Genomic DNA, 17,619 nt, shown 5'->3' with positions numbered 1-17,619 from the left:
ACCTGGCAATGTGTATAGAAAATAGTCAATGAAAAAAAACCAAAACAAACAATATTGTTTTTGTTTTGTTTCGAACAGAATGCAATCCACTTGGAAACAACAATAGCAAACCTTATAAGTTTTCTAAGTTTAAACCTCCATATTATAAAATCTAACGGTCTAGTCAGTTTAGTCTATCCACAGACGTTTTTTTTTTCTAAAACGAGTTACTTTTCTCCTAGCGCGTGAGCGATGCGAGCACGCGAGAGCGAGCGCGGAGCGCGAGAGCAGTTTGTCTTTCCCCAGGGCCACCGCCTTGCGTTCAAGCTTTTCAAATCCTCTGCGTTTAATTTGTTTGCTTGCGATCTCGACGAATTTAAGACAAAATAGAGAATCCTGATCAGTAGACAGACTAATACATTTAGAAAAGGTTCTTTCAATATGTCACGCTCACTTGTCACGCTATTTCTACAATTAGTAACGCGCCTGGCCATAATTTGGTCAGCAGTTATACTTTTAACAACACGTGGAATCTTGCGAAACAACATGGCAGTCTAGAGTGTCATGAAATGTGTGTTGTTTTTGTTGGGAATTTTAAACGGCCGAATCCTATTAAAAGCCAGAAATAATGGGAAAAACTAAAGCAAAGAAACGGTCTTCATTTCGATACAGACCTACCGGTTTGCCAAGCGTTAAAGAAGCGCAAATCGAAGCTCAAGAAAGTGCTGGCACGATTGGGGCTAAAACCTTACCTCTTGTTGAAAAGGTTGGTATTCGCGTAAAGTTAATGTACAGTCAACTCTGTATTAAGCAGATACCCTCCTCAAATTCTTTAGTGTGCACTTTAGGCTAAACTACAGAATACCCGGCCACTTATTAGCATCTCATTGAATAAGAATAGCAACTATTGTTATATACCTCGTTCTTGAAAGCACACCGGCACATGTAAATGAGGTGGCTGGGTATTCTGTAATTGCTCCTCATGCACACGATTGTGGTGTCCTATATTGATAGTCTGCCGCCTTTTTCAAATGAGGTCACTGTTGCTAGGAAATATTTCTTATAATGTACAATTTGTTCTCAAGTCAACAATGCTCTTACCTTCATTGTAATTTGTGTACAAGAAAAGGTACTTGAGACGGATTCCGCTCAAAGTTCGAGCAATAAGTGCAAGAATTATTTACTAAAAATCTACTCACAGCACGGTACCTTGTAAGAATGCTTAATGGGTGTGTTGTGTGTTTAACTAATGTGAAACGTGTGTTTTAATTAAAATATGGATGACTTCAAGTTCAATTTTCTCTTGCGAGGTCAGTTTGAGAGCTCAAATCTTGATGAGTTCTTCTTACCTTTATTCAAAACATGCTATGAGGTTTTTTTGGTAATTTTATTTTTGCCACTATTGCTCAAATGTTCTGCAGAAATCATCTTAATAATAAAGTTAACACTAAAAAACTACTGCAAAGTTGCCATGCCAACAGGGAGGAAGAACCATATTTCATTTAACAACACAATTCAATATAAAATACAAACAAAACAGTAATGTAAAAAAAAAAAATTGGAAACCAACTGAAAACGTACTTCTTGACTTCCTCTAAATTGATGTATATTGTGGCAAACAGTCAGGTAAAACCCATTTACAATAACTGGTTAGCAAACATAGCTAACAACTGGTTAGCTTGGTTGTTTCTGCACAACTGGCAATTCCAGCCAGAGTATGCAGCTTTAAACATATGCATTATGTGACAAATATTGTGATTACTGATATATACATTCAAATGAAGCACCATGTTAAACTTAACTAATAAGATAAGCTAAATGTTCAGCAAAACAACATGTATTTACCATTCTATTGAATGCTGGATACTTTTTGTTACTGTTGTAAACTAAATGGATATCTTTATGTTTATTTGCTTATTTAAAATGGAAAATTAAAAAAAAAAACTATCACTGATGGTGGAACCTCATTAATTTGGTCATCAGTGGGCCACAAGTCTGGCAGTATTAACAGGCTTGCTGCATTAAAGAGGTTCTTCAAAGGGAAATGACTGACTGAGCTTTTGTTCAGGCCAGAATAAAGTGGCTGTAATAACAACAAGACCATTTAAATGGGGTAGTTGTAAGGTGGGGTTCCACTGTATATTAACCATCTCCAAGGATGATTATTTCTTGTACCTCAGTTCCTGGACTCAGCTTTTTATATCTGAAGTGTATTATTGATAATTTACCTACTGCCAGGGACAGGTTTTTCTGTCCTTGATAATAAGAATATTCCAGTAATATCTTGGCCAATTTTTAAGCTTCATCTGAAATTTTTTCTTAGTATCAATTACATTTGGTGGTACGGGGTTGTCAAAAGTTAAGCCAGATCTATTTGATGATCTTAGCCACCTACTCCCTGACCTGTTTGTGTGAAAAAGATGGCAAAATAACTCACCTACTCCAACAATAAAGCTGCCAGCCTACATATACTTGATAAGTTAGTGACAACCCTGTGGCAGAAACAGTTTACAAGTGTCTTTTTAGTTCTAGAGGTTTTGCACAATAGACATGACCATGTCTTGCACTTTTAAGTATCTGCATCTGCAGAATGGAAGTGCCGAGTATAAATAGGGGTTAATTAATAATTTGCAGAAAATAAGTGAAACATATTTTTGGGACCTTGGGACTTAAACTGATAGTATGTATAATGTTTTCTGATACAAATATTTGGTGTTACTGAATAGTTACTGGTGTAACATCTAAATATTAATGTCTGTCACAGCTGACAAGTGCAATTCCAACTGAACGAGAGTGCGCGTGTGCTGGCCTGGCCAACCTGGTGTTTGATCGTGGAGCCATTCCTGCCCTTCTACAACAAGATGTTGTGCGAAGGCTAGGCCCACTGCTCATTGATGATAATAGAGGGATTCAGGAAGGTGCTGCAGGAACTTTGAGGTACATTGCACAAGTATACATACATGATATGGACACCAAAGTATAGGTCTACCAGATAAGAAAGAAGGGACCCCGATAGGCACATTAATGACAGGCATACTTATAGGAAATTTTGAAAGACACCTCTAAGAGGCACTTTCTTTGCATGCTGAGAACATGAATTTTTTCGTTCCCTTGAAGGTGGTTAACAAGCTTCCCTGGATTATAGAGATTTCCTCTCTGAGCTGGATATGATCAATCACAATAAATATCAGTTTTTACCACCTATGTGTCTTAGCAGAATAATTACAGTATGTTTTAAACACTGAAATGAGACTTGAAGCCCTGTGTGCATCTCGGTCCCTTTCTTAACATAATTGAGTATCACTCATTGACATTATTAAATTAAGAGTCTCACACATTTTACACAACAGGAATTTAAGTCTTGGCGGAGGTCCTGATGTATGTATTAAAATGGTGGAACAAGATGTGATGACTCCACTTGGCACATTTGTGCAACAGGTACGTGGAACTTCACGAAACCAAAAGTGTTTGTGTGATGTTGCCTCTTGTTTAGAATTTGGTGGCCAAATATTTTGCCACAAGAACTTTCAGTTCATTATCAGCTTATTTTTCACGTGCAAGAGGGCTTCTGCACGAGTTGGGAGAATTCATTGTGTGAATGCAAACTGCTCTTTGCGGTTCATAACAATAACATTAACCCTCAATGCTTGTCAATACCTTGATTAAAAATTCTTATCTTCATTGGAAACATTTACAGATGATTTTTATGTAACTTTCAGTCTCTTGATGCCTTGGGTGCTATTGATGAGTGTCCAGGCAATTCAGAGTTTAAAAGACAATCAACGAGCTTGGCAATTCAGGCTGTGAGCTTACTGTGGAATCTTTGGTGAGTGAAGAAATCTTTGCATGGAATACTGTGGTTGTAGTTGCTACACCGATTGATAAGCAAAACTAAACCATTGTACTCCTACAAAATTCTGGCTGGAAGAAAATGTTATTGTCAAATACTACACTTCTGTTTATGGTTCAACTTGCTTTTGATAAATGACCACTATTTTTTTTCCAGTGAAAGCAGTGATGTAGCAGTGGATGTTTTCAATAAACAGGGCCTTTTGCCATATCTTGTCTCGAGTCTGAAGACTGACATTTACCCTAAAACTGTTGCAATTCCTGCAGGTGAGATGCTACTGTTTTTGTAAAAGAGTACTGTAACATTTGCAAAGAAAAGAGTGTACTTATTTGGTATCAATATAAGCAATTTACGGTAAACTAAACTACAGATCTGAGCTGCTATAGTTATGTCAAGGGCTTTAACCAACAGAAATGTGATCAATTCATTGATGATAGTTTGTAAATTAAAGTAAAGGAGAATTTGATGCTATCTAGTTTTCTGACCCATTGTTAGCCCAGTGTCTCCACACTGTCACTGAAGACAATGCCTCAGCTGCTCAGCTTCTGTGTGGCTCCAGTGACATGATGAAAACTCTTGAGAAGTCTCTAATGGCTGATGGCACATCTAGCGACATGCTACTGCTGAAAGTTTTGACTGCAGGTAAAAGAGTTTTTCTTTTATTTGTAGCTTATTGAAGTCTTCTGACAATGAATGAGTTGCACAACACCTCACTATAACCTCATTACCAGGCCATCTGTTCCTCCCAAGAAGAATGACACTGAGAACCAGGTTGTGTCTTGCTAAAGTAGAGGATGGGTACTTGAGATATCCACAAGTTTCCATTACAGACAACAAGATGGGTGTAACAATCCCTTGCATGTACACATGATCCCACTGAGAGTGTATATCAATGATTTTTGTTATTATTTAGGTGTGTTATACAATATTCGCTACACTATCCCAGTCTGTAGTTTTAATGAGCTTCTGCAAGCAGTTGTTAAAGTCTTGGCTCACGTTCTTGATGTGAACTGTTTTGATGTCATCAGCAAACTTCTTCCAGAACCCACCAAGGTAAATTGCAATCTATTATGACGTACTCACAATTTTTCTTGAGAAATTCATGCATAGAGGATTTTGTCCCACAAGACAGCAATGAGTGAAAATGCAAGCACATATAATCTGTCAAACCACTGATCAAATGATTTGCTATTGGATCGCTTTATTCCCCTTGTATTCTGTTTTTTTTTTCCTCTTTGTCAAAAATTTGGTCATTATTCTTCATGCACTTTTTTGTAAATGTGGATTCTGGGCTTATACAAATAGAAATAATTTTGCTCTGCTGGAAACTGGTTAAACCATGTAAATATACAGTCTTGTATTTTGCATTTTCTTGACCATATAATTATAGTCAAATGGCATTGTAGACAAATGAGAAATGGTTGCAATAAGTTATGCATTTGTTGCCTAATCTGCAGTTGCCGTTATTTGATTATCATTACTGTAACCACAATACTAATGATCTTGGTGTTACACCAGACAGCTGTCATAATTGACTGTGTCTTCAAAATAAAATCATTTATGTTTATTATTGTGACTTTGCCAGATAGAAGATGTCCAGATGCTACTGAATGCTCAGCAGTTGGCTTTAGAAATTCTCTCAAACATGTGTTGCCCTGATGGTGAGATTGCAGTTAGAGTTGTCAAAACAACCTTTATATATAATATGTATAGTGCATTATGTTTTAGTTGCACAATTATAAGGTAGTCATACTGCTGTTCCCAACCAAAAAAATAATGTCTCTGCTTTGCAAAAGGAGTATTTGAAAAAGTTGTGCAATTTTCAGTCGATCTTAAAAATGAAGTTACGCTGCGACTACACCAACCAAGGCCACCCAACAAAGTTCCAAGCAAATTGATCTGAGAAAAAATTTCATGTTCACAATAGATTTCCCACAAATTGTTGATCTGAGCAAGGTGCACACTATAAAAACAACAAACTTGAAATCATTTTTTAACATCCAAATGCCACTGGTCAATTTACCAAAAATTTGCTTGGGTGGCTTTGGTTGGAGTAGTTGCACTGTAAATCCTATTCCAATATTATTGAAGTATGGAAGGTTTTTTGATGCTGTGAATGTGGCAAAAGGCAAGGACAGCCAGCACTTTGGCAATAGGGAGGTATCCATGGCAACACAGCCAGTAGCTGACTTCCAGGCAGCTGCCAAAATACATGTAGCTCGGAGAATTCAAACCAGTGTGTGCAAGATTTACCCACCAATAAATACTTACAAGGGAGGGAGGGAGGGAAGGAGGGAGAGATGGATGGAGTGGAAACACAACAATGAGCTATTCCCAACAGTGTTAAGCAAAAGTATAATGTCATACCTGGAATTCCCAACATATTAGTGAAACCCTTAACTAGCTTGGGCTTGCTCGTCTTAATTTCATTATCCCCTTAAAAAATGACTTAATTCTCTGGGCAAAGCAAATAAGTACAGTCATTTAAATACTGTAAGAAAAATGGCCATAAAAAACTTTTAATGATTTACTGATTTCATAACAATACATTTCAAAACTACAATTAACTAAATAGATACTCTTTCAGAGCTTGCAAGAGATATTAAATGAATTACATTTAAGGGATGATTTGTGATGGCCTTCAGGGGCATACCATGTTCCCTAGACCCCTTGAAATTCTCACTTTTTCTTCATTGTTCCCTACAAAAAAATTCCATAGACCACAATAGACCCTTTTCATAAATGGTGGCCAATTATAAATTCTTCTGCAAGTATTAAAATTAGCCTTACTAACCTCATTTTGAAGTTGGTGATTCAAAAGAATTTTTAGTCTGAAATGAGGTTAGTAAAGCTAATTTAAATGCATACAAAAGAATTTTAAATTGGCAGCCATTTATGAAAAGGGTCTATTGTTCCCTTAAGTTTTTTGTCAAAGTTTCCATGCAGAGATATCCCTTGTTCCTTCAAATTAATCCCAAAAATATCCTTTGTTCCCTTGAAATCGATGAACATGTTCCCTTGTTCCCAAAAACCTCAACCAGGAGACACTCATCTGTTTTCTTAGGGTAGAAACAGACTATGTAATATATTATTAAATCCTTCAGCGATATAATTATATTCAGGGTTGCTCACTATGTTGCAAAATGTGTAGTTCCAGAAAATATCCATACCTCCCCCACGGAAGGGATTTTTTCTAAGACCCCCCCATCCCCTCTGGAAATTCCAATTAAGCTTCATACATTTTTTTTAAAAAAAAGTTTGTAACGGTAAAAATCCGTGTCAGCGAAATTTTTAAAACTGCACTGGACCTGAAATATTTGATTAATTTTGAAACTCTCCAGTGGCCACAACTGTTAAACCATTTACCCAATAAGCCAATATTTGAAAATTCAAATTCTCCTAACATGGTCAAGGCCTGGGGGGCCCCCTCCCTTATAAAAAGGACAGGGCTACTCGTCGCACCTTTTAGGGGTTTGGTGCCTCTTAGGGTGTTCAGCCTCGACAGGTCCACAGCAGGAGCCTCTGTGGTACCTTGAGAATTAAGCCAAAAAGAATATGACAGGAAACAATGTGTTGTTTTAGAATTGGTACCTCTTAGGGGTGAAAATAATTTCATGCCACGCCCACAAACCAGGATCTTGGTACCTTCTAGGGGTTGCTTTCAACATTTCCGATAAGCACCCCTGTCCTTTTATATGGAAGTCTTTCCCAAGGGGACAAGTTGCAAATAATAATCATTAATTTATGCTTTTAAAAATCAATATGAATTTACCAAAATATCACCCTGTTTAGGTGCCAATAGTTAGGGAATCATTGGGGTTAAGGGTTAATTTTCCCTAAAAAGACAGAGAGGTACATGTCCCCCTGGCTTACACCCTGTTAGTATCATACCAGTAAGTGAATGTAAGGTGTGATATTAACCCACACTGTTTTGTCGTTCATGGCGTTAATAAGCTGTTGATGTTGGAAGCCATTGTGGGGAATGCTAAAATCGTATCCACCAGGACAAACCGGTTTAGTGTACTGTCGTGGCACAGTACTTGTAACCCAGTCAGTGACATTTTTGATTGATTGACAAGCAAACAGATACTCCTCTAGACAGTTGCCCAGATGCCACTTTTCTGTCTTGCCATCCAGTAGCACACAGGATGTTTCTGTTAGTGGTTTTGATGGTTCACCTTGTGCCCATGTGAACACAGCAGTTTCCAGTAAAACAGGATTGACTTGATCTGTGGCTGGATATGTCACACCACACTTCATAAACCTTGAAAAGTCAAGAATCACACCAGTTTCTTTTGGACCATTCCAAAAGAAGAGGTACTCAGTGCTGTCACAGAACACTCTTGATGGCTTATCGCGGTTAATCCCTGAACAGTTGGGGCTGGCAACAAAGTCGTTCCGTGTCAATTCTTCCCAATATCTGTCAAAAATGTACTCTCCACCGTGTTGATCACCAAACCCAGCTATGACGACAGTTTTGTTGATTTTCCTCAGCTCTCTTAACGTGGGCCACCTTCCTGGAAAATACTTCCTGGAGTCATTGGGTGTGAGGACTTTATCTCCCAGATATTTTGCTACTGGGCCATTGATCAAAGCGTCATGGCCATATGTGTGGGTGGCACCATCTTCAAAATACAAGCGAATGACTTCCTGAGAATTTTCTGGCTTGTTTATCCATTCACCAATTTCTTTGATCCCGTCCTCAAACTCCCTGTCCCAAGGAGCACATCCCTCATACGCTTTCTCGTAGTTATGACTCATGAGCATCTTACCAAAACACCACCAGGGGTCGATCTCCATGGCTCGCACACCCATGTTGAGTAGATCAGTAAAACTGAACTCCTGATTGGCTAAGTCCAGGCAAACATTTTCGTAGGGTGGTGGCCAGGGGCAGTAGTCCAGTTCACCGTACCCGTCTGAACGGTCGTTAAACGCATTGTGCGCGGACACCATTTGTATCCGGTCAAATGGTTCGTCGATTTGAATCTCTCGTTGTGTTTTTAGAGCAAATGCGAGCCAGGTAGAAATATGAGCGGTGCCCTTTTCGCATCTGCCGCCGAAACCGCATTTGGAGCAGTCTGCAAGTTTGCTCAGTTGGTCACAGTCGTTTTCATTTCGTCCTATGGTCTTGAATTCACTGAATTTGAACGTGCTGAAGTCTACTTTCCTGGCTTTGTCGAGCGGCTGACGGATTCCTACCTCGAAGAAGGCTTCCGTGAGGAATGTGTCTTCCTCCAGCACCAAAATGTGAAACCAATAGTCCGTGTTGTTGCGTAACTCTTTTAAATCGAGAATCCCCCGAAGTCGGCAAGTTCTTTTCGACTTCTTGCTGTAACTATCGACGGCTAGTTCAGCTGCCTTTGCCAAAGCGATCAACGTAGTCGGTTTATGGAGAAATTTTTTTAGCGGACTCGATACAGTCGGCCTGGCGAAGTATTTGACGTACTCTCGTATTACGTCGTCTTGGGAATCTTGATGATAAAATGGCGCGTCTTCTTGAGCAGTTGAAAAAGACAATACGTCATTAAAATTTAGAAAGGTTGTACTTAGAAGTAAGAGTTGAAAACAGCTTCTTTGCTTCGCCATTTCTGTCTTTCTTTCTTTTTAATACGTGTTCTACCGTGACCGTCATGTTTCGGTTCCATTCTCTCTACTGCGCGATAGACACGAACGTCACGCAACGTCACGCAATCGTTTCCGGTAGACTCTTTCTCTTCCTTGTGTTCCGAAGTTCGAAACTGAAAAACTTTCAAAGTTCGTTTTGTCAATAATTATTAAATCAACAGCGTTAAATACAATACTGGTAAATCATGATGTTTTGTTTACTGAGTTGTTTACTATAAAGTGAAATTACAACATTCAAAAGGGCTAAATAGAAAAACAAAATACATCTGCGCAATGAGAAACTGACACTAATAAAATTTTATCGAAAATGAAGCTTACATTTGATGAATACTACGGGTTCCTAGGAACAGAAAAGGTCTAATGGAATTAAAAGGTTATATTTTTGGATATAGTTTACGCCATGGCGTGGCAAGTGTTACGCATCACATGACTACGAGATGAAAAGTCTATAAGGACCACACATGAGACTGCTAGCGTGACGGGCGGGATTCTGCGAGGCACAAAATGGGAATTTTCCAAGCGTTTTCGTTGCGAGCTCACACTTGAAGACTTAATTTGCTTTACATTGCTTTAGCCTATTTGCAGCCGATTTTCCAGGCTCCAACTCCTCACCCCATATACGCGACTCCTTAACAACGAGCCGGAAGCCTGGAAGAGGCTAACATCTCTTATTTCCTTTGCTTTTGGTATGGACAAGAAATAGAAGACGTGTTCACGAATGCTACACTACTTTCGGCCTTTAATGTTAACAATTCAAACATGTTTCTAGTGCTGTTAAATAATGAAGTGGGGTATTTTATTCATTGCAGATGTCAGTGAAGATGAATGGCAAGATGTGGATGATTGCGCCAGCGTAGACTCTGTTGAAGATGAAGCAGAGGAAGAAGAAGCCCAACAGGATGTCGATATGGTAAGAACCCTTGTTATGCATTGAATTGGAGCCTTCATGTTACCAAGCAACTTCCACTGACGCCGAAAACCGTGGGCTCTGTAAGTTTTTGGTGGCTGGTTTCCCACAAAATGTTCTTTTTCCAAGTGTTTATGTCTCGGAACTATCGGTCTGATAGTTGCCCCTTGGAAATTTGATGTTCTTAAAACTAGCATATTTGCCCTCGAAGCTTCGCTTCTCGGGCTTAATAACATCAAATTTCCGCGGGGCAACTATCAGCCGATAGTTCCTCGACAGAAACACTCTGTTGTTTCAATAGAAACACGGTACATGTTTTCCATTTCTTAATTAGTTCATAAAATTTTTGGAATTGTAAACCTTACTGGGTTACTTCTTGTTTTCGCGTGTTTTAGAGTCCAGAAAGTTTGTCAGCCGAAATGATCAATGCTATCGTCACACAAGGAGTTCCGAAACGGGTGAGGAGAACAACAGCTTGTTTAGAGTGGTCATCAGTTGAATGATGCGTAATCTTGATTTGGCTTTGCTGTACTGTGACTGGTTCAAAAACAGTCAGTGCTACCTAGTCAACCAATCAGATGCAAAACCGAAACAAACCTTGACTTCTCCCCCTGCGTGTTCCCGCGCTTGGCGCCCGAAACGTAGATTTGTTTTAAGCTCTCACTGGCTCATTGTGTTGTTTGCGTTAATTGTGATTGCTTTGGTTTTGGTTTTGCGACATATCAATGAAAGCCGCATAAGGGACCGTTCATTTTTTATAAGGTAGGGGGGGCCTGGTGGGATTTGGGGGGGGGGGGCATGCGAAAAAAAAAAGGCTTTCGAGGGGGGGGCATCCCAAAAAAAAGGGAAAAAGGGGGGGGTCATGTGAAATATTTTAGTGAAACTTTAAGATGGCATAATGTTTGAATATCAAAAAAATTGCTATAGAATAAACATAGAAGGCAGGATACAAATTTATTACAAACTTTCCTTCTGCTTTAAAAAAAACGTTTGGCGACAAAAAGCATTTGTAGCTACTGAAAAGAAGTATTTAACACTGTTATTTTCGAATGCAACTTTCACTGGCACTCATCTTCATCTTCGCTGTCGTCGAGTTCTTCGTCGCCGCTTGTGCTGCTATGGGAGTCTCTTTCACCAATGCTGCAAGAAGCAGCAATGCTTTCCGTCAGAGTGTACTCTTCAGGGTACATGAAGGTGTAAACATAATCTCTGATTTCCTGCTCAAGGTTTGTGGTGATTCTGCTTCTTGCAGAATTGGTGAAATAATTCCCTTCCAAGAGCTGTGCGATGTATGGCCCATCTCTTCTAAATAACGACGTGGCAACATCCACAACTTTAATACACTCTTCCGGGACGGCCGTTCTAGGAGGGTACACAAGGCATTTTGGAAAATCATTTCCTAGCAGGTTTTCAACACAGATTCCATAAACTCGTTGGACGTTGTTTTCAGTCCGCTTCCTCTTTCTTTCATTTGACTTTCTGCGGTTTTCTTTTTTCCTTCTCCTTTTGTTGATGTGCTGTTTGAGTATGCCCTTGAATATGCTGTTATAATTGCTCTTCTTATTTTCTAGTGCTTCCATGTCCTGCGTGACCTTCGTCAACTTAGCTTCTATACATATGATCTGTTTTACATTAAAACCGTGGGCAAATTCTTCGCCCTGCTTTAAAGCAAGCCCATTGGACTGAAAGAGTGTGGAATCGTGTTCCTTTACATCTTTCAATATGACATTCAACTTTTCCACCACTGCTCTGTGCTCTTTGATGGAGAAGTTCAGTTTTCGTCCATCACTGGGCTTCAACTGGTACCCTGGCATGGAAAACTCACTCGCCCTTTCTAAAAAGCCATCCGCACTTAGAAAGATTGCTTCCTTTGCTTGTAAGGTGTCAAACTGCCTGGATCGTTCAGCTGTAAACCTTTTCTTAAACGACTCGTCGCTTTCGCCATTATTGCACATTTTGGAATGCACACAACACATCAACAGATTTCCAGTTTTCTCACAACACTTTGTACTTGGTTCAGTATCACAATGCAGGAGCAAGGAAAGACTCTGTTCCAGGCCACTGTTACTTCCGTAAGATTGAGAAGTTTATGAATGAGCACTATGAGGAGGGGGAGAACTACAGGGAGTTTCTAAAGTTGTCCTGTCAAGAAAAGGAAGGAGAAATGTGTTCTTTTTGTTGTGAATGGACTGGACCACCCATAGAAAGATACCCTAAACCAGTTCCTGACCATTCCTGCCTACCGGAATACCACTACCTCTCCTACCAGAAGACCCCAAAAGAAGGGCGTGATCCAGATGACTGGCAGCCAAGGGTCCAAGCGAAGAAAGAGCATGGAAGTGGCAGGCTGGTTTTATCTGACCCAGAGAGCGTTGCTCTATTTGCAGATAAGTTTATTGTCAAATCAAAGTTTGTGGTGGATTATCTTCGGCATCTTGAAGTGCTGGAATTAAAAAGGAAAAAGAGAGCAGAAGAAAAGGCAAAGTTAAGTAGGGACGCAAAAGATAAATCATCTGAGGATTATCCTTGGACTGAGTTGTGCGAAGATCTAACCAAGCTTAAAAAGCTACGTGTTCCAGAACTAAACAAGTACTTGAACCACCACGGGCTGAAGCAGCATTTGAAAAGTAGCAAGAGTGAGAAAGTAAAGGCAATTGTAAGACATTCATGCTTGCAGCAGAAGAGTCCTCTCAGAGCTGGCCAACACTGAGAAATGCTACATGTGGGACATTGACACAAAATGACAGCAGGGCAAGTGCTGACAGCAGTGAAACGGATGAAAGTGACAATGATGAGTATGACAGTGATGCCATTGACTCTGGGGGAGGAGATGACTCAAGTGACGTCATTCTTGCATTCATCAATTCAGATGAGGAAGATGCCAATGAGAGGCCAAATGCCACACGCTCAGGGCGAGCCATAATTAGGAGATCCGAAATTGACTTCTCTTTCTTTTGATTTGTTTTTTAAACAACAGCTCTCTGTAGTATTGGGATTCTAATTTTGTCTTCATAGTGAGCACAATAACGTGAAGTAGGGGGATAATAGAGAAATATTAAAAAAGTTGAAATCTAAATATTGTTTGTTCAATTTTTTTTTTTTGGGGGGGGTCATCCCAAAAACTGACCGCTATAAGGGGGGGGGGGGCATGTGAAAAAAATTGGTAAGCTGAGGAGGGGTCATGCGATTTTTAAATGGTGCTTCCCAAATCCCACCAGCCCCCCCTCCCTCATAAAAAATGAACGGTCCCTAAACCGCTATATTCAACCACTAATCAAGTCCCAATTTTCCTTCTCCTGGCTAGGTTCTGAGAATTAAGATCCTGATAGAAGTAAGGAAATTTGACTAAAGCTATGTTTTGTTACCTTTAGGTTCTTTGCAAGAGTTCGTTCGGTGAAGCAAGCATTTACGAAGCCCTGAAGGAGCATGCGGATGGAAAGAAGCTGTTAGAAATGTGAGAAGTTTGACAAATCAGTTTATTAATTGAATTGATTGATTAATAATTAGTAGTCCTTAAATAACCTTCGTTATATTTGTTCTTTTAGTCTTAGTATAGTACAAGCAAGGGCTTTGATTTGCCTGAACAACATAGTATCAGCCTTGGATACAGACCTTTTGGGAGGAGAAGAAGCTCTAGGGCAACTCTGGAGTTCGCTTTTCTCTCTCACGTTTGCCACAGAAAGTAAGTGCTAAATAAAACGATATTAGAACGAAAACTACCGTGGAGCAAATTAATGTACTGCGGAGAGTGCAATGGACCACTCCGAACGGTGTAAAATGCGCGGGAAAAGTCAAGTGAGCGAACGCGGTCTTGCATCTGGTTGGCTGGGAGGACAGTAGCATCTCTTTGATTGGTTCAAGATGTTGCATGCGTTTCGTGGACCAATCATGGAATCATACATTAGGTCTTTTCTGCCGGTCATCCCCCATCACCAAAAACACTTCATCGCCATGCATTCATAAGGCCTTCACCATAACACGTATAATAGAACAACAGGAACCTCTAGGTAGGGTACTTTTGTCCTCTAGACAACTTATGGGTTTCTTGTTCTTCTTCGACCTTAGGCAAAGGTTTTGTTTGTGACGAGGAAGACTTTCTCGAAGCTGCGACTGGAGTTCTTAGATCAATCATGGACAAATTAGTCTCTTTACAAGAGCCGCAAGTAAGTACTTCATTCACGAAGGAATCTTTCTTTAAACAAATTCTTCCGCGCCAAAAGTGTTTAGGGCTAGCGACGGTCAGCGAAAAAAAGAAAAGATTGAAGTAAAACTTTCAGCTCAACGGAAAACTCAAGCGCCCTAAAACTGACCTGGTAGCGAAAAAGAAAATACCTGCATAAATTTTGCCGTTTAGCCGAAAAGTACGCGAAAACCGGCCGTCTAACGAAAAACTTCGGCAATCACCGAAAAAATGAGTGCAACTAAGAAGTGTGGGGCTTAGACAGGACTAACAGCGGTCAACTTATGTTCCTGTGCTTCTCGTAGTGTATAACAGCTGAGCACGTGACCATGTTGTGCCGATTCACTGCAGTGACGTCATGTGAAGCTGTCAAAGTCAAGCTGATCAGCATTCTGGGATTCATCGGCAAGATGGCCGCCAAAAAAGACAACACGCTGGAAGTTCTAAAGGTTTGTTACTTTTTTTCAGCTTCAGCTTTAGTGCAAAAACCTTGCCATATATGGTAGTGAAAAAACTGCCCGTTCGGTAATTTTGTTTACAGAAATTGCAAATTCAACCTGGTATACATTACTGTTCTTGTCTGTCTTTAAAATGAACCATGGCTTCCCGGCAAAACAGAATATGTTGTAAGCTAGTATAAATATAACATCAAAACCTCTTTGAGTTTCTCGCGGAAGTTTTCCAAATGTACTTTGAAATTCATGTTAAAATTTGGGGAGAGTACGAGCCAGTCGGTTAAGGTAAAAAACCCAGAGTTTAATCGTTATTAAAAGGTAGTTGCTAATCAAGCTATCATAAAATTTTACTCACAAACATTCTTCGAATTGCGCGGTTTTAACACGTTTTTCCCACCGCTTCTCATGTTCTATTGAGTGCATTCCTCTAGGTGAATTTCACTTGTTTCACTCCCTTCCTCACTTCACCTTAGAGACCTGTCAATCTTCCTTAGGAAGTTTCATTTCTGAAAATTTTTCATGTGGATTTTTATTGGAAGATTGTTTGTAAATGTATTTGTACCGTTTTACCTAGTAGACTTCCAAATAGGAATCGTTCAAGGTGACACAGCTAACACGTTGATACTTTTGTCCTTTCAGTCATTGGGTACCGTTTTGCGTGACATTATCGTCGATCAGAACAGTTTATGGGTGATTAGCGAGGCCCTGGACGCCATATTCGATACATTTGCCGACGGTCCGCTGGTCAACACTGCCGCAGACTCGATTGGCCTCCTGATGAACCTGCAACAGTTGGTACCAGTCCTCAAATCCAGGGTAAGGAGCATTGTGATTGGTAGATTCGAGCCCGACACTAACGTCAGAGAAGGCCAGGCTTGTGATTGGTGTGTTGTCTTCTATCGACTAAAAATTGGCGAGGATACATATTTTTAAGCAGGACTTGAGCAGTTTACGAGAACGCGAGAGGGAGAGGCATTCAATGATACGTTTCAAGTTGTCGAAATTCTCCTGTGACTAGATGTTGCTGACTTAGAACATGCCCAGCAAACGCTTCCCATCTTTGGTTTGAGAACTTGTTTAGGTCACTCCCCCAGGCTTGATTCGGTTAATAGAATCCTTATGAAATGCTTGTTCGTGATAATTTTCTCGTTTCTTACGCAGATAAAAAGCGAGCGGAGGACACTAGGAGACCATTTCCCTGTGGTGGACGCTGCGAGGGTAAACCTGACCAGGTTCATCAAATACAAAATGAAGGGCCACCAGCTATGTCGCACGAACAGTCCGCTTGTTTTCTCCGCGAATCCGGCTCAAGGCAGGTGATATTCAGCTGCCTTATTCCATTACAATCGTGCGGTACTGTGTAGTGATCCTGCCGACGGCTGCTCTCAAACCGGTTAAGCCTGTATCGATCACTTGTTTAACCTGTATGAAAAGTGAGACAAGTGCAGGAGTCTGAACTCATGTTGGAAGTAAGACAAGAGGTTGTCTTACCTGTACAAAAACCGGCTTAAAAGACCAGAGCCTTATTCGGTTAACATCACTCAGCAATATATCGTTTTAATCAAGTTTTGACTTTTAATCTTTAAACACACTGGGAGTGAAAAAGAGAAGATACAGAAAAAAAAAATAAGAGAAAGAAGTTCCGTAAGAAGGGTTACTGCAACCCCGTTATAGAAATAATTTTCCACTAAATTAATAAGTGATTTTCTTATGCCAGAATACCTAAGTCGCGGCGATCCGTGACTTAGATTCGTGTACATCAGACTGACAGGATCAAGGTAATTAACGATAATTCATACAGACAAACCCACCAGTATGAGACGCTGTCTCCGATGTTTTCTGTCTGTGACAGAGTGGTGGTGGTGGGGTTCAACTGTTGCTGATATGAAACGTATCTTTCTTGTGTCGCATGGAAAGATAAGAGTGCATAAGAACCCAACATAAAGCCTCTCGCTTACTTTTATTTCTGGAATGTACGAATCATTTTTACTCTTAACGGTCGATTTTGAAAATGGGATATGCACCTCAATATGCCATGAAGTAAGTTAAGGTGGTTTCCTTACTAGAGCGAGTTTCAATATTGAGTGTAGTTTAACCAAAACCAAAGTAATCACTTTGGCCAATGTCAAAGGGCACAGGGAATCCAGGAAACAAATCAAAACTGACTCGAAGCAAATATATTTAGCTGGCACAAAGCACGGGAAAACGCTCTGCAAGTGACTGAAGTGAGTCACGGTTGGTTTTGGTTTTACCTCTGATTGGATGGCAAAGTGGCGCAAATAAAATGCGAATTAGTTTGGACACCTAACCAAAAAAGCGCAGATTTACTGTGTGTTTGATTTAATTCAAGGGGAAAAATGTTTTTCCTGCAATAGGTAGGAAACCAATCAAATGCAAACTGATAAACCAAACGTGACGTGACTCAGGTCACTTCACGCGCTTTCCACTGATCCGTGTTTTTGCTTTGATGTCTGATTGGCTTACTGGTTTATCCATTCCGCGCTTTCCGTGCGAGTTGTAAGCCGTAAGTCAACTGCTGTACATATTATCTTTATTTAATGACTGTAGTAAATTGTCGATACATTCCTTTTTTCGTCATCATACCTTCTTTCATATTATGTCG

At 40.0% G+C, this 17,619-nt stretch overlaps 2 protein-coding genes across 2 annotated transcripts; one reads left to right on the top strand and one right to left on the bottom strand.

Moving 5' to 3' along the window:
* The first annotated feature begins 521 nt into the window (after window positions 1-521).
* LOC145464816 (HEAT repeat-containing protein 3-like) lies at window positions 522-17,581 on the top strand. The gene is made up of 16 exons (XM_081448613.1): window positions 522-745; window positions 2,744-2,916; window positions 3,330-3,417; window positions 3,699-3,805; window positions 3,986-4,095; window positions 4,325-4,471; window positions 4,743-4,882; window positions 5,415-5,490; window positions 10,264-10,364; window positions 10,757-10,819; window positions 13,733-13,815; window positions 13,907-14,043; window positions 14,427-14,524; window positions 14,847-14,990; window positions 15,636-15,812; window positions 16,158-17,581. The coding sequence occupies exons 1-16, from the start codon at window positions 608-610 to the stop codon at window positions 16,314-16,316; spliced, it is 1,941 nt and encodes a 646-aa protein (XP_081304739.1). The 5' UTR covers window positions 522-607; the 3' UTR covers window positions 16,317-17,581.
* On the bottom strand, window positions 5,573-10,221 carry LOC145464817 (uncharacterized protein MT2135-like). Its single transcript, XM_081448614.1, has one exon. It carries the CDS (start codon window positions 9,413-9,415, stop codon window positions 7,715-7,717), a length of 1,701 nt encoding a protein of 566 aa, XP_081304740.1. The 5' UTR covers window positions 9,416-10,221; the 3' UTR covers window positions 5,573-7,714.
* Window positions 17,582-17,619: the final 38 nt, after the last annotated feature.

Source organism: Orbicella franksi, chromosome 13 (assembly GCF_964199315.1).
Source record: "Orbicella franksi chromosome 13, jaOrbFran1.1, whole genome shotgun sequence".
Taxonomy (NCBI): Eukaryota; Metazoa; Cnidaria; class Anthozoa; order Scleractinia; family Merulinidae; genus Orbicella; species Orbicella franksi.
The sequence above is the reverse complement of the archived record's forward strand: the minus strand, read 5'-3'. Positions and strand labels throughout refer to the sequence as shown.

Bases quoted from the DNA above. Each gene is read 5' to 3' on its own strand.
- LOC145464816 (XM_081448613.1), top strand. From the start codon at position 608: ATGGGAAAAACTAAAGCAAAGAAACGGTCTTCATTTCGATACAGACCT. The intron at 746-2,743 runs GTTGGTATTCGC...TGTCTGTCACAG, and splicing joins CCTTACCTCTTGTTGAAAAG to CTGACAAGTGCAATTCCAAC. The intron at 10,820-13,732 runs GTGAGGAGAACA...TGTTACCTTTAG, and splicing joins CACAAGGAGTTCCGAAACGG to GTTCTTTGCAAGAGTTCGTT.
- LOC145464817 (XM_081448614.1), bottom strand. From the start codon at position 9,415: ATGGCGAAGCAAAGAAGCTGTTTTCAACTCTTACTTCTAAGTACAACC.